Source organism: Malaya genurostris, chromosome 2 (genome assembly GCF_030247185.1).
Source record: "Malaya genurostris strain Urasoe2022 chromosome 2, Malgen_1.1, whole genome shotgun sequence".
Classification (NCBI taxonomy): Eukaryota; Metazoa; Arthropoda; class Insecta; order Diptera; family Culicidae; genus Malaya; species Malaya genurostris.
Window position 1 is genome coordinate 120,193,753 of NC_080571.1, and position 16,292 is coordinate 120,210,044.

General features: G+C 37.0%; 1 protein-coding gene across 7 annotated transcripts in view; it reads right to left on the reverse strand.

Moving 5' to 3' along the window:
- The window catches only part of LOC131430086 (fasciclin-2), a 249,010-nt gene that overhangs the window by 71,197 nt on the left and 161,521 nt on the right, over window positions 1-16,292 (reverse strand). For all 7 annotated transcript variants that reach the window (XM_058594743.1, XM_058594739.1, XM_058594738.1 and 4 more), the window contains exon 2: window positions 8,919-9,093. In XM_058594743.1, the coding sequence (XP_058450726.1) occupies window positions 8,919-9,093 (175 nt within the window). The remainder of the gene's footprint in view (window positions 1-8,918; window positions 9,094-16,292) is intronic.

Here is a 16,292-nt window from a genome sequence, read left to right on the forward strand (position 1 = left end):
AAAACCTTTCATTTGAATCTAAGTTTGTGAAAACCGGTTCAGCCATCTTTGAGAAACGTGTGTGACTATTTTTTTCCTTTTTTAGGTGCATATCACCCTGTAATTCTGGAACCGGAGGTCGGATCTATATGAAGCTCAGGAACTTTGTATGGGACCTTTCATTTGAATCCAAGTTTGTGAAAATCGGTTCAGCCATCTCTGAGAAAATTAAGTGACATTATTTGTCACACACATACACACACACATACATACACACACAAATATTTTGTGATCTCGACGAACTGAGTCGAATGGTATATGACACTCGGCCCTCCGGACCTCGGTTCAAAAGTCGGTTTTCATAGTGATTGCATAAAAACAAAATATTTTATCGGGTTCGGATCGGGTAAGGACTCAAAAATTTGCGATAGTCGGATTTCGGGTATTCGAATCCGAAACCTAACCCGAAAACGAAACCAACGGGTTCGGGTCAGGTACGGATAGAGAAAAAACGAGTACGGGTACAGATTTTTATTTTCCATCGAGTATGTGTAGAATTCGGATTTAGTAAAAAAACCACGTCGGGTTAGTGCCGGGCAACGATTTAAAATCCAACGGGAACGGGTTTGAGAACTTGCGTATCTCTACTGTGAAACTATCTGCTGCTGAACTCGTATCAAAAATGTTACTTCAACTAGTTCAAATATCCTTCTCTTTATCCTCTTACTTGGTTACGCATAAAGGTAAGATGATTTGAGAGGTTATGCCTTATGCCGCGGGTACACAACATTTTTGACCATCTACATAACTGGCCACAACGCCTACAGCTAAAACAATTCAAAATCGAATTTTCAAAACTTAAAGTATTTATAAGCATGCTAACACTGAAATATGTTTGTACATATCAAAAGCAATGAATTTACTCATCACCTTTCTCCCAGAAGAAGTCGCATTCGAAATATTTACACATGAAGTTCAAAGAATTCAGTCTTTCGTTGAATTTAGAGTCTTTCGTTGAAATTAAAAAAAAAACTTGGGTGCGTTGATTTGTTAAAACGCCGGAATATAGTGAGTTCTTTAGAAGTTTTGTATATTTTTAATCTGTTAAATCATACTCCAGTGTTTAAATGAATATTTTTCATCGAAAACTTAATGTAATGTAAAAGCCTTCAAACTGTTTAACTGTAACTTTTGCAAAGATTTTCGAAAAAAAAAACACTAACTGTCATTTTTAAAAAGATACGAAAAAAATATACGTGAAATGCTTGTTTTTATAAGAATTTTAAAAACAAAAGAGGTGCGTATTTTTCAAACTTTTGTTTTCAAAATAATTTAAAATGGGGGACGGGCATAGCGTGATGGGTAAGACAATCGTCTTTCACGCAGCCTACCTGTGTTCGAATCCCAACCCCGCACATAGGGCCAGGGAATTTGGGGTAGATATTTTGAAATGGTTGCGAAAATTTTAATAGCATCCGGCATTATATCACGAAATAGATCGATCCGGCATCCGGTATTAAATCACGAAATAGATCGATTTCACCTCATAAATATTAAATCCGCTCACCTTTTCGATCGGTGCTTTTCAATTTATGGTACTATAAAAAGTCATAAAAAAACTTTTGTGTTGATTTTCACGCAATTAAAATTTGGTTTGAGCGCAGCAAAAAGTACAAGCGTCTGTTTGCTTTGGTATTCGGAACAAAAAGAACGTGCTGCTATTACACTCACATGACATTTGTCGAAATGACGCTATCTACTTTCTGTCAAAAGTTACGGTCTTCACCAACTCTATAAAAGTCCACTTTTAATTTTCTACAACTTCTTTTTGTGCACCTTTTCCATATAATTCAAAATTTATGCGTTACAACTACTTAAAGAAAGTACAGGGCCATTTAAAGTTGAAACATTTGTTTCTGAACAAAATATATGAAAATTTGTTCATATATTTATTTTCATTTCGATTATAATTTATTTTGGTTCAAGGAGATTTGTCACAGCTATTTTTTGAAAACGATATCGCGTAAATGATCTTTGACCTTGAGTACAAATTGTGCCCTTTTTTCGGTGTTTTGGCCAATGTATCGGGATATAGCGTCGATTTCACGTGGTATGTTGTCTTTGAGTTGAGATCTGGTTCTTGGCTTTTCACCCAAGGTTTCAACAAACCCCACAAGAAAAGTCTGGTGGCGTCAAATCAGGTGATCTCGAAGACCATTAAAAAATACTGTTTTTCAATATGATTCGTCCGGGGAACAATGGTCGTAACAAATCGATTGTTAGTCGAGGTGTATAACATGTTGCACCGTTCTGTTGAAACCAGTAGTCATTCAAACAATTTTCACGAACAACGGGTATCACAAGTCATTTTTTATGGCTGGATAACGATCGCCATTAACATTTTTATCGCCTTAGAGAAAAAGGCACCAATCACCATATTATCCACACGTGTGCGAAATATACCATATACTCAAAACGTGTGCAAAATTTCATCCAAATCGCTGTAAGTCAACCTTAACGTGGAAGAACATTCAATATTGTGTGTTTTAATTTCCATGACAAGAAATTCAATGAAATAAACAAAAAAAATGAAAACTGGTTGCGCACGCCGCGCGACTTAAACCGATAATCTTTGGATCGCTAGGTGCGTCTGTTAATCGACTTAGCCACAGGCACCCACATCTACTTGGGTGGTGAAGGGTGCATTTAAATGCATACAGTCGCGCTACAGAAAATTCTATCAGGTGTACAACTTTGCTTCCGCTGTTTTCCGATAGGTGGCGGTACCGGCTAAGGCTGGTCAAAATACATAGATGATGATGCCTTTAAAGTGAGTTGTTCTTGTTTTCGTATTATTCACGCTCGAGAATGTCTGTTTATGTGCCCAATTCTCGCCATTTGCGGGAAGTTTTACTGTTACTTTTTTACGGTGATGCTGCTCTGAGTAAAAGAACGTGTCGGAAGTGGTTTCAACGTTTTAAAAATGGTGATTTCGATGTCAGGACAAACATGGTGGTGGAGGAGAAAAACCTTCGAAGATGAACAACTAGAAGCATTGATTTACTACAAGCTCTTAAAACCGGGTGAAACCATCACAGGAGATCACTATCGAACGCAATTGCTGCGCCTTAGTCGCGCGCTCAAAGAAATTCGGCCATAACACCAAGAGCGACATGACAAAGTCATCATCCAACACGACAATGCTCGGCCTCACGTCGCAAAAGTGGTCAAAAAGTACCTGGAAACGCTGAAACCCGCCGTATTCCCCAGATATCGCCCCTTCTGACTTTCACCTATTCCGTTCGATGGCACACGGCCTGGCAGATCAACATTTTCAATCCTTCGAAGAGTTGTAAAAATGGATTGCTTCATAGATAGCGTCAAAAGAGGACTTCGTTTTTCGAGCCGGGATCCGAAAATTGCCGGAAAGACGCACGGAACGACCGAAATTAGCTCTGCGCCTAATTCGTATTACTGTTTTTGAATTAGTTGATTTTAACAACAAAATTTCCAAAATAACTATAAAATTAGTTAAAATTGAGAATTTATTTGCTGAAAAAAACTCTTATTTTTAGAGAATGTGTTTAGTTGGCGAATATTCTGGACACAAACCAGCAATATCTCATTCCAACACGAAATTCTCATTGACAACTAATTTTGTTTTTAAAATCAGAAAATTTGTTTCTATTTATCTATCACCAGTTTATTAGCCACAAAATTCATGAGAAGTGTCAAAACAAAACAATCCATTAAAAAGCTAAAAGGGACAGTCTTGTTGAAACTGCTTGCAAATTGTTCAGATGTTTTATGCATGTGTTACGATATATCCATATATAAATTTCTAAACCGGTATGTAAAAATGACGTAAACTGTTAGTGGAAAGTGTATTTATTCAGAATTTGTGCGCATTTGAAGCGATTGTGCGTAATAACGTTTTTACGCGGAACAGTAAATTAAGTTTCGAATGTTGCACTCTAATTGTACATGTCAAATGATGTTTTTTGTATCTTCCAACTTTCCGGGCCACGCCGTTCGATGTACTACTTGTATTCGGTTTTTATTTTCCGAGTGCTCAAAGTTTTCAGTGAGAGAGTCGATTTCGCGAAGTCGAATGAAGAAAACAGCGATTTAGAAAAAAAATGTTCAAAAAGAAGTTTATGTTTCGCTTATGTCTTTTTCTCCAATACAACATCGTATTTATACCTACCAATATATAAAAGTCAACGGCGACTGAAACTTTTTTCGGTAATAGTGTGCCATCTAGTGGCTAGTAGTCATTACGGTGTTAGCGTTATTTCGGCGACAGAGCGCCATATAGCTGCAAATTGCAGAAACCAATTCAACCATTTATGTTGGTTGAAAACAACGTTTTATTTCTCTTGTTCAACTAAAAATTTAGTTGAATGGATATGAAGTGTGCCTTAGCTAAGAAATGACAATTGGTGAATTCAACTAAAAAAATAGCCATTTCAATAAATATTTCATTATTATCAAGGAAATTAGAATTAATAAATCTAAATTAGCAAAAGTAAGATTTTTTTAGTTGTCTCAAAAAATAACTAACTAAAATCAGAAAATCAACTAATTTTTTCGCCAAAATGCCTTTCCGTGCGGGAGAAAGTTGTCGCTAGCGACGAACAATACTTTGAATAATTCATCTGTAAGCACTTTTTCGCCATAAAGCTTTTAATTTTGGAAAAAAAAACGGCGGAAGCAACGTTGTACACTTAATAACAGTTCGGCTGAAAAGTTCGTATCATTTAATAGAAACACACATTTTTTTGCCAAAATTCGTTTTTATTATTCAACATAATTGTCATCAGAGGCGATACAGCGATTATAGCGATCTTCCAACTTTTCGATACCATTTTTGTAGTACGATTTGTCCTTTGCCTCAAAATAGGCCTCAGTTTCAGCGATTACCTCTTCATTGCTTCTAAATTTTTTACCAGCGAGCATTCTCTTGAGGTCTGAGAACAGGAAAATGTCACTGGGGGCCAAATCTTGAGAATACGGTGGATGACGGAGCAATTCGAAGCCCAATTCGTTCAATTTCAGCATGGTTTTTCGTTGTTGTTTTTGATCGATTGTGAGCTCACGCGGCACCCATTTTGCACAAAGCTTTCTCATATCCAAATATTCGTGAATAATATGTCCAACACGTTCCTTTGATATCTTTAGGGTGTCAGCTATCTCGATCAACTTCACTTTACGGTCATTGAAAATCATTTTGTGGATTTTTTTCACGTTTTCATCGGTAACAGCCTCTTTTGGACGTCCACTGCGTTCATCGTCTTCGGTGCTCATATGACCAGTACGAAATTTTGCAAACCACTTACGAATTGTTGCTTCGCCCGGTGCAGAGTCTGGATACAGTTGCTGTGGAGGACCGTGAAACCGTCAATTCTGATGGGTATACCACCATTTGTTTGCCATAAGTTTTTCGTGAAATAAGAAGAACAAACGTAAAACGCAAAATCATTTTTCATCACGATTACGCAAGCTCTCACACATCGGCTCAAACAACCGAATATTTGAGCACCTAAAACGTCGAATTGATGGGCCACCTAACTTGGCACCTAACGACTTCTATTTGCTCCCTTCCGTGAAGAATAAACTGCATGGAGAGCGATTCAATACTCCTGGAGAAGCTGTTGAAGCGTTCAAAAACCATGTTTAGGGGGTACCTCAAGAAGAGTGGAAAAAATGTTATGCAAATTCTTTCAAGCGTTTATTATTTGAAAAACCTGCTTTAATCCATCTAGCGGTGTAATGATGCCTTTCTCATTTTCATTTTCTCCCGTATATAACAGCAGAAATTCCCCGAGATACTATAATTGAAAAAAGTTTAGAAAATGGTTTTGAAGATTTCTGTTGCATAATAACACATGGATCAATAAGTCCCGAGACTAAAGCAGAGATGGCGTTCGCAGTAAACCTGTAACCACGTCTTTCTAGAGTACTAACCTTTGCTTGAAACGGGTCAAAATTTTAAGTCGATCCGACCAGAAACAGCTGAGTTATCGAGGTTGGAGTAAAGTCGTTTTTTAGTTTGTTTAAAAAAATGGAAAAACCGAGTTTAGTGTTTTGATAAAACATTGTTTTTAATAGGTAAAAACACCGTGCAAGCGAAACAATGGATTGAAAAATGTTATCCGGACTCTTGTCCATCAAAAGCAACGATTTGTCGGTGGTTCGCCGAGTTTAAACGTGGTCGTACCGACACAAATGACGCGGAACGCTCAGATAGACCTGTGGAAGCCGTTACACCGGAAAATGTGAGTGAAGTGACAAAAATTATAATGAAAGATCGTAAAGTGAAGCTCCGTGAGATTGCTGAGATGACACAGATATCATATGGAAGTGTATTTACTATCCTTCATGAAAAATTGAGCATGAAAAAGGATTTTTCCAAGTGGGTGCCGCGATTGTTTTCGACAATGTCAATGCACCCTGCCACAAGTCGATGAAAACAATGGCGAAATTGAACGAATTGGGCTTTGATCTGCTTCCCCACCCCCCATACTCGCCAGATTTAGCCCCCAGTGATTACTGGCTCTTTGTTGATCTTAAAAAAATGCTTCAGGGAAAAAGATTTGGCTCAAATGAGGAGGTCATCGCTGAAACTGAAGCTTATTTTGAAGCGAAAGATAATTTTTTTTATAAACATGGTATTGAAAAATTGGAAAAACGTTGGAACCATTGTATCACCCTAAAAGGTGATTATGTTGATGAATAAAAAAAATTTGCAAAAAAAATGTTGTTTCGATTGTTAGTCTCGGGACTTATTGATCCATGTGTTATTGTTACATTGTTATACTACATTTGAATTTAAGTTAGTAAAAATCTATCATTTTAGGGTAACAGAGATATTTTGGCCCACTTTAGGTTTGATTTTATTTTGGCCCACTTTGTAAAAATATCCATCAAATGTTGCAATATCTTCGAAAAACCCTTCCGCAATAGGTAATTCAATGTGATTAGCTTCAAATTGATGCGACCTGGGTTACTTAGCATCGATTGAATCCCTAAAGTTTGTTAGGTGGGCTAAAACATATGAATTGGCCAAAATACCTGTTACCCTATTACATTTGATTATTATTGTTGGTACTTCCTTAACCAAAAGCTGGATGTCGGCATAGTGACATTCGTTTCATTCAACTATACACTAATATGACCTATAAATTTATTTACGATTCTCTATAGATTTGAATTTTGGAAAAAAATGTACCGGTAGTCGGACTTAAATAAAATTCAGCAGATCTTTTATGGGATTATCAATGGTTTATTTGGTTACAGACTCTCATGGTTTGTAAACTACAGAAATCAACTAGCAAATATGAAACTGACATTTTTACACTAAGCACCCTACCTCCGGAAGTAGGGGCTTAAGCCGAGTGAAAATTGGAATATTCTTATGGTATTTTGAGACCTTTAATTTAAATCGAAGTTTGTGGAAATCGGTTCAGCTATCTTCAAGAAAAGTGAGAGATATTATTTTCACATTTTTTGTGCATATCACCCTGTAGTTCCGGAACCGGAAGTTGAATCCCAACGAAATTCTGGAACTTTGTATGAGACAATAAGGCCTTTTATTTGAATCTTAGTTTGTGAAAATCGGATCAGCCATCTCCGAGAAAAATTAGTGATTTTTTTCATATTTTTCCTGTAATGCTGGAAGCGGAAGTGGGATAAAAACGAAATTCCGGAACTTTGTATGAGACCAGGAGACCATGACCTGAGTCGAATGGTATATGACATTCGGCCCTCCGGGCCTCGGTTGAAAAGTCGGTTTTTGCAGTGATTGTATAGCCTTTCTATATGAAAAAGGCAAAACAATAAAACCATTTCCAATCCAATATAATACTGTTTTAATACTTCGGCTAAATACATAAGTAACAACTCTCGTATAAGATGGAATATCACAAGTTTTTTTTCGAGCAGAGTAGGTAACTGTTTCTTCCAAAGCATCCACAAGTTCCAAAAAAAAAATTCAAAACATTTTTGTAATCCAATTTTCAGGGGTTTCGGACCAGCCGACATTACAACCATTTTTAAATTGCGGTACTCATAAACAACATATGTATGAAAATATGATTATTTATGAAAGGATTATACGAGAATGACTTCAATCTGTGGCAACTTTGATTCCAATTCGCTTTGATTCAAGCTTTGATTCCAATTTGCACTTGGTTAATAAGTGCAGTTGCGTGAATTTAAAATGTCAAGCAAATATGCAATGCCCAATCGAATAACGGACTTAATTTGTGATTTAATGATTCTCGATTCAAGTCGTAGCCGCTATCGATGTTTTGTTTTTTATTTCATTTGATTTGCTTGTTTGTGAATGGAATTTAGAAAAAAACAACGATGCTCAATTTATGTTCGTCTAATAAAATGCAGAAATACTATTTTTATTCTAGCAGTGCACAATTTTTGTGGTCGAAAGCTCATTGTAAAACTATTTTTCGAAACGGATTTCAAACCCGCATTATGTTTGTTTGTGAAAACTCATTTAAATAGTTGTCTTTCCTCCAAACACTTCGTTTAGACAAGAGAGAGAGAGACATCCCTAGCGCACATCAATTCACAGTTTTCACTCAATTATGTTCCACGGAAACCAGCGAGTTGCAGGTTACATCGCGTGCCATTCAGGACTGTGCAAAACCAAAACAACCATCCCACTTCGCTAAGTTCCGTAAAAGTTTCCCCATGGGTTTCGTTGCACGCGGGCTGTGACAGTTAATTATATGCGGTGCAGCTTTCCCAAAAGTGCCCGACTCGGAAATGCTGGCACAATAAAATTGAATTGTTTCACCCACTCGGGTACCCACGATTCATCGCGCACTCGGGGTCATGCAGTTCCGTTTGGTGTGTGCTCCATCTGTGGCAATTAATGTGACCGAGTGGGCCGGGTGGGAAAACTTTTCAGTACTTACGCTTTCGGCGGTATCGTCATGTTACGATTGTCGCTCCACCGCAGATCGGATATCAGTGTGCTATCGGGAACATCCGGTCGGCAGGTCAATAGCAGTGACGCTCCTACTGGCTTCCGCTGAATAGAGGCCGCCGGCAGAATTTGCAGACTAGGAATTTTCTGACATTGGGCTAGTCCTGAAAAAAAAGATACACGAGAAACAAAATTTATTGCACTTTGCTAGCTCAATAGTCATTTTTTTTTCAGAGAACATTCCAAGGAAAAAAAAACTATCACTAAATCTAGGGTAAACCTTTTTGCTAATCTTTATCATTCTCCGGAAAGTTCACAACCCGATGATCGTTATAATATTTAAATTACCATTAACGACGTCGGACAATTTTATCTACTCCTCTCTCCGTGGGGGAAGAAACTTTCAGCGAGTTTATGGATTTCACCCACAGTATTTCCAGCAAATACTACTAGCGAAAAACGAAACTTTATAAAATGGAATAAAACCAGATGGAGAGAAAAAAATAGCTAGTCGTAAGGAAGTATCTGGCGACACAATCTCGGTTCGTAATAGTTTCACTGTTCGGTGCCATACTCTTAATAAACTTTATTAAAACATTTTCACATAAAAATAAGAAGTATGGCATCATCACAGACTCACCAGAAATCGGTACTTCTATAAGAGGATGATAAAAAGTGGCGATATTGCCGAGAGCAAGTTCGCCGCGTACCAGTTTATGCCATTCGCTCCGGGAAAATTGCATCCCAAATTGTCACCCGGCTGTCGCTAACCGAGCGTTTTGCTTCCTCAGTCCTCCACACCTTGATCGGTTATTTTCGCACAAGAAAGTAAAATCTGGTGGAATGTAAACTCAGATAATATAAAGTTGGATTGCGTGCGAAGGAGAGATAGAGAGAACTGAGTCTGCGGTCTTCCAATTTATTGTTCTGAAATATGTTCCTAGTTAAAATTCAATCAGTGAGAGCAAATCCGTTTCCATGCAAAATATGGAAAGAACATTTGCATTCCTCTTATCGAACGTGTAGGGTATCATCGTGGAATGGAAGGTGAATCTGGTATTGGCGTGGAGTCACATTGAAGTTTTCACCTGAGTATGGCAACGATTCACAAGTTTTCGTAAGTACGGAGTTGATTTAATGGTAAGGAATCTGGTCGATATGGTTCTGGTTCTACTTCGTTAGCTCATGGTGTCAGCATAGTTCGAAGCTGTCGACGTATATTTGAGCGGATGAAATGTTGATTTACACACAGAGTAAATGGGAGATTATTTTGAGTAATTGGGTTTATTATTCATACAATGGTCTCATGCAACCTTCTGCTTAAGGTTCCAAGCATGTTTTGGTGCTAGATGGAATGTTTTAAAATTTTAAGCTGGATAACTTGTTCCATTAGTTGAAGTGAAATTCATATAGGGATTTTGTCAAAAGTTAGACAGAAAGATAAACATTAGAAAATTATTAATTTTTTGAAAATGAAACACATTAATTGCCACACGACAGTTTATTTGCTTGTTTGTTTTGGTAGTGACTGCAAGGCTATAACGGTACCGGTGATTCGAAATGATTCCCATCGCTTTCTACACATTTTACCACGTTTATGGAAATCTGTGAATACTTTGACAGTAGAATTGGTATGTTGAGCAATGATACCTGGTTAATTTTGACGTAGGACTACGTCTTTCTTTAACCTGGGTGCATTTCCAAAATTTCACAAAACGAAATTGATCCAGATTTGTTTTATTAGTAACTTTTTCCCCATTTGAGTATTTTCTCTAATTCTTCCACAAAACGAATGGAAAAATATGTAATATTGTTGTTAATACCACGTTTATCATGAAAAAATTGTTTAAATAGTGAAAAATAGGTCCAAAGACGAAACATTAAAATTAATCGAATCTATAAATACAGGGTCCGGCACTCGAAGTGTAACCAATTAAAAAGGCCATAAATTCAGTTGGAAAAATTACTTTTACTTAATTCAAAGTACAAAATGTGTAAAAATAATACAAAATTCAGAATCAATTCACTTTTGCTCGATACGACCACCTTTTGCCTTGACTATGGCCTTGAGACGGTCAAAAAACGAATCGCAAGCTGCCGAATGTGACTTGCAGGTATTTAGGCCCACTCGCGGACAATAACTTTTTTCAGCGCCTCGAGACTGGTGTATGTTATAGTTCGGACTTTGCTCTCCAAAATGGCCCAAAGAGAATAATCCATTGGATTCGCATCTGGTGAATTCGAGAGCCATTGTGAGGACGTGATGAAGTTCGGAACGTTGTTTTTCAGCCATTCTTGGTTCATTCGAGCTTTGTGAGACGGTGCCGAATCCTGCTGAAACGTCCATGGTCTGCCACCGAAATGTTTGTCTGCCCACGGCTTCAAAGCAACCTCCAGAATACTTTCCCGATAATATGTCGCATTTACCTTGACGCCAGGCTCGATGAAAACGATTGGAGAGTGCCCATCTGCGGTTACAGCGGCCCAAACCATTATCTGTTGCGGGTGCTGCCTCCTGGTGGCCAATCGATGACTCAAATTCTCGTATTAACGGTCGGTCAAGTAAACCCTATCGTTTTGAGAGTTTACGAATTGCTCAATTGGAAAAATTTTCTCGTCAGAGAATACAATGTTCGGAAATTGACCGCTTTCGGCCAAACGAAGCAACTCCTTCGCTCTCTCAAGTCAAGATTTTTTTTTCGCGTTTACTTTTGGCAAAATGCTTTCTTGCGCTTGTAAGCAATACAACTCCGAACTGTCATTTAGCAAATTTCCAGAGAGCTGATGCCCGTGCGTCAGCTGCGCGAGCGATCTGAAGTTGGTTACACTTCGAGTGCCGGACCCTGTAGAACCTGTTGTACATTTGCTAACTTCAGTCTATGATAATCTATGAACGGAGACACAGCCGTTCTAATGGCTCTAAATATTATCTAAAGCACTATTAAGATTACTTTCTTTGCAAATCAAAGGTCAAAGTCATCAGTTTAGTGCAAATCCAGAATAATTTGATAAGCTCCGAACAGTGTATAATATCGTAAAGAATTCCACAATTTGGCTTTTCTGAATGTCAGAAATGAATCCCGTACAGCATTTTGAAAGTTTCCTTCAATGAAGTATGCAAATCCGAAATGAAATTCAACAATATAATATAATTTTTTTGGCACACTGCTTAAGCTCTAAGATGCCGGTTTTTTCTAATTTTAGTTAACGACTAACATAAAACTGTAATATTGGTGTTGAAGTTGTCTATTCTCGAGAATCCAGCCTACAATCCGAAATGAAATAATCGACATCAAAGTTCTACATTTTGCTATTTTTGTGTACATTTCAACCGCCCATTTGTGAAAAAGCTTCAAATGAAACCATGTAAAAACATGTGCAGTGCGAACAGATGTGTTGCGGTTCTTTCGCAAAGCCAGTTTCGCTTCAAACAAAAGCGATTGCATCATACAGCATCTGGTCGTTTGCATTGGAGGAAAATAAAACAATAAGTGGATATCGATGGGGAACACTATTCTAAATCAGCCGTTCTAATGGATCTAAATGTTATCTAAAGAACTATGAACATTACTTTCCTTGTAATTCGAAGGTAAAAATCATCAGTTTTGTGCAAATCCAAAATAATTTGATAGATTGCGCACTTTTTGCTGGGCGAAATTTGCACCAAACGAATGCAAAAAATAACAACAAATCAATATCGTAGAAAAATACATTTAATCGACCCGAAAATTGAAAAATGATATCCGAAATGAAGTAGTTAACCTCAAAATTCTATATGTCGTTATTTTTGTAGCCTTTAGAATCGCTCTTTCGAACTTTTGATCCATTATGTTCATTGTTCGCTCCGTTCGCAGTGCGGCTTGGCGAAGCAAAGTGTTAATTGGATTTCTTCATATACATTAATTTAATTTTATAAAATCGATGTTTAATCAGAATAAGTGTCGTCACTAATACATACGACGTCCAACTTCATGGGTTCGACTCGTTGCGGAACGTTAGCGCTGTAGGGAAGGGCACACAAGCATGTGGCAGATTTACTTTGTGCGCCGTTCGCCAAACGAGAGGCAACCGATTTGTTCGGAATTTTGCTCGTGGAAATAATTTTCAACTGTTTTGAAAATTGTAGAAATGGCAACCTCCGGTTCTTTTCAGAATCCGAAGCATTTTAAAAAGATCCAATAAGATTTTACTTGAAATGGATAATTTATTAGAAGAAAAATGTACCACAATAAATGTGCATTTTTAATGTGTTGCATGGTCATGCACTTTTCACTGAATACTTCCCAGTGTGAAGTGTACGCCTTTTGATTTGTGCGATGCTGCATTTTCGTGGAACAGAACCACTTTTTTCTTAATTTTTCCCATGGCACGTACACACTTCGAAATAATCCTTTGATTTTTCATTCTATAAGATGCACATAAGTGGAGCGTCGTATTTTGCATAAATTTATATTCAAAAACATGTAAAATTGTGTGATTTGGAAATTACATACCTTGAAATCGAATGAAATAAAAAACAAAAGATCGATAGTAACAGCGCGATTTTATCCGAGAAATATTAGATCACCAAGCACGTCAGTTAATCGACCGTGTCACAGAAGCACATATCTGTATGATGAATAATTGATACATATAAACCCATACAGCGGCACTTGGTAGCTAAGTGCAGATTACACTCGGAGCCAGTAAAATTCTGAACGAATGGAGTATTGCATTATTTGGCAAGTTAAGTAGTTATGAATTATATCGTTTGTAGAATGATGTAAAATTCATAAACATTTTCTATGTAGAATTTTGGAAACTGCTTGCTGTTGAACTCCCAGAGTCTCTGCAATCTGTTGTTGGGTTCACTTGTCGCCTCTATCCAAAAGTGCTAGCAATTCGGTTTCATAAAACATTCTTTTCTTGCCGAATCGAGCAACACTTTTAAGGTTAAAATACCTTATTTTAAATCGTACAGTAAAAAAAGTTTAAAAAAAATGAAATAGCAATGCATGGCTCTTATACCCAAACTTCGATTAGTAGGTGACACCTTCGACGCGCGATTAAAACTGATTGAAAAGCAATCGTTTTCGTTAGACACGTTAGCAAAGACGTGACATACCGGTGACAAATAAAAAGTGTTTTGAAAATAGCATTAACTTTACGTCTGCTTAGCAGTTCTAGTTGAACTATTTAAATTTGCATTAAGCAGTTCAATTTGAACTGCTCTGCACTGATGAGTCAAAGACGAAACGTAAAGAAAACTGATTGAAACAACGAAATGATTCGACTCCTATATTTTATTAAATGCAACAATAAAAATTAGAATGCTAACTATCGGAAGAAACCGAAAACTTACACATCATGTATTACCGCACAGTAGTATTCCTATTCGGATTAGAATAAAAATTAAAGGCCTTTTCTACGGTAAGAATTTATTTTCTTATATATTGGGAAGCAGAGAAAAGCTCGCCGGAGCTGAATTCCACAATATCTCTCTTCAGCAGACACAAAGCCTCCTTATCTTCTGCATTAACATATTAAAATAATCCTTCAGATATAGACTTTCAGTTATCGTGAGCGGATTGATTTCTCAGGAGATTATAACAGATCTGCTATGAAAAATGATCCCTGGAGACATATCGACAAACGAATAACAAATCGAGAACTTACCGATATAGAATTCTTAATAGCTTACAATGAACCGTAATTTTTGTTTGTTTGGTTGGTTTGGTATATTTAATTTTCAACAAGTCATATTCAATTTTTTTGTTTTCATATTTTGTCATCGTGCTCATAATGTCGTATTTTGTACCAGAAAGTGATGATTTGCAGAAAGCATTATTTTTTAACGATTTATTAATTTGGTTTGACGTAAAGGCATGGCAGCTAAGTTCCGTTTTTGCAAAAAGTGTTGCAGAGTCGCATCGAATGCTTATTGAGGCATATGGTGACCATGTTCAATCAGAATCAACATTAAACGTTTCAGAGATAATGATTTTTATGTGCAAAATGAAGAACGTGGAAGACCAAAAAAGAAGATTGAAGGTGCCGAATTGCAAGCAGTATTGGATGAAGGCGATACTTGTAGTCAAAAGTGAATGGTAGCAAAGTTAAATATGACACAACAAATCATTTCTGACTGTTCAAAAGCTATGGGGACAGTCCGAACGTACGTAAAATGGGTGCCACATGGATCGAATGAAAGACAAATGGAAACTGAAATTTTGCTTCAAAGACACGAACGAAAATCATTTTTACATCAAATTGTTACTGACGATGAAAAATTGATTCATTCGAATCCTGAATGGAAAAAAAATTATAGGTTAATCAGGGGCAACCATCAACATCGACTGCAAAACCACATCGATTCGGTAAGCAAACTCTGTTTTTGGTGAGATCAGAAAGGTATCATGAGCTTCTAAAATCTGGAGAAACTGTTAATAATAATCGCTACAGACAAGAAATGATCAATTTCAACCAACCATAGATAAAAAATCTTGACTGGTGGAAGCTGCTGTCCTATCCACCGTTATCATCAGAGTTGGCCCCTTCCGACTACCATTCGACTCTGATTCTTACTAAAAAGTCGAAAATCGAGTTGTCTGATTGATTTGTTTCAAAAGACGAACATTTCTATTGGCATGGTATCCATACATTATCAGAAAGGTGGTCAGGATGTGAGAAAAGCAATGTTGAATACTTGAAATAACATTTTTCCATTCAAAATTAGTGTTTCCTTTTTAACAAAAAAAAAACGTTTATTTTATACCGGTACATCTGATATATGTTGAAGGGTATGATGAAAAGTCGATTTTACAGCAATTCTATAGCCTTTCTATGGAGAAAGGTATTACGAATCAATTTTTGATATCTACTAATGAAATTAGGCGTAATCTGGTAAAAGCGTTCTGTCTCAATATAAAAGAGTAATAATAGGTCGACGCCAAGTCTGGGTTATAAGGCGGGTGAGACCGAACTTCTTATTCACTACCATCGAATTGGTTTTGACCGGAGCCGAAACAAATAGCGCGAAGATGAATCACAAGCTCGTACATAATATCAAATTTCACGGCTTTTTTCTTTCAATAACCCTTTCAAACGAATTACACTGATAGACAAAAAAACTGTCTACCATCACACTGTTGTTTTTATAAATGTCATCTTTTTCTTCCGCAAAAGTTTCACTAATTGGAATGCTCAATTGAAACAGTATTGAAACAAAAGCAATGACAAAACCCTCCCGGGCCCGGACTATTCAGGGGGCCGGAAATTCGAAGATTCAAATGTTTCTCATTCTTCATAATAAAAAAAAAGTATTCAATAATCCAAATCTGTGTATCATTGCAACCGATCTACAAATTTTGGTATAGCCGTCATA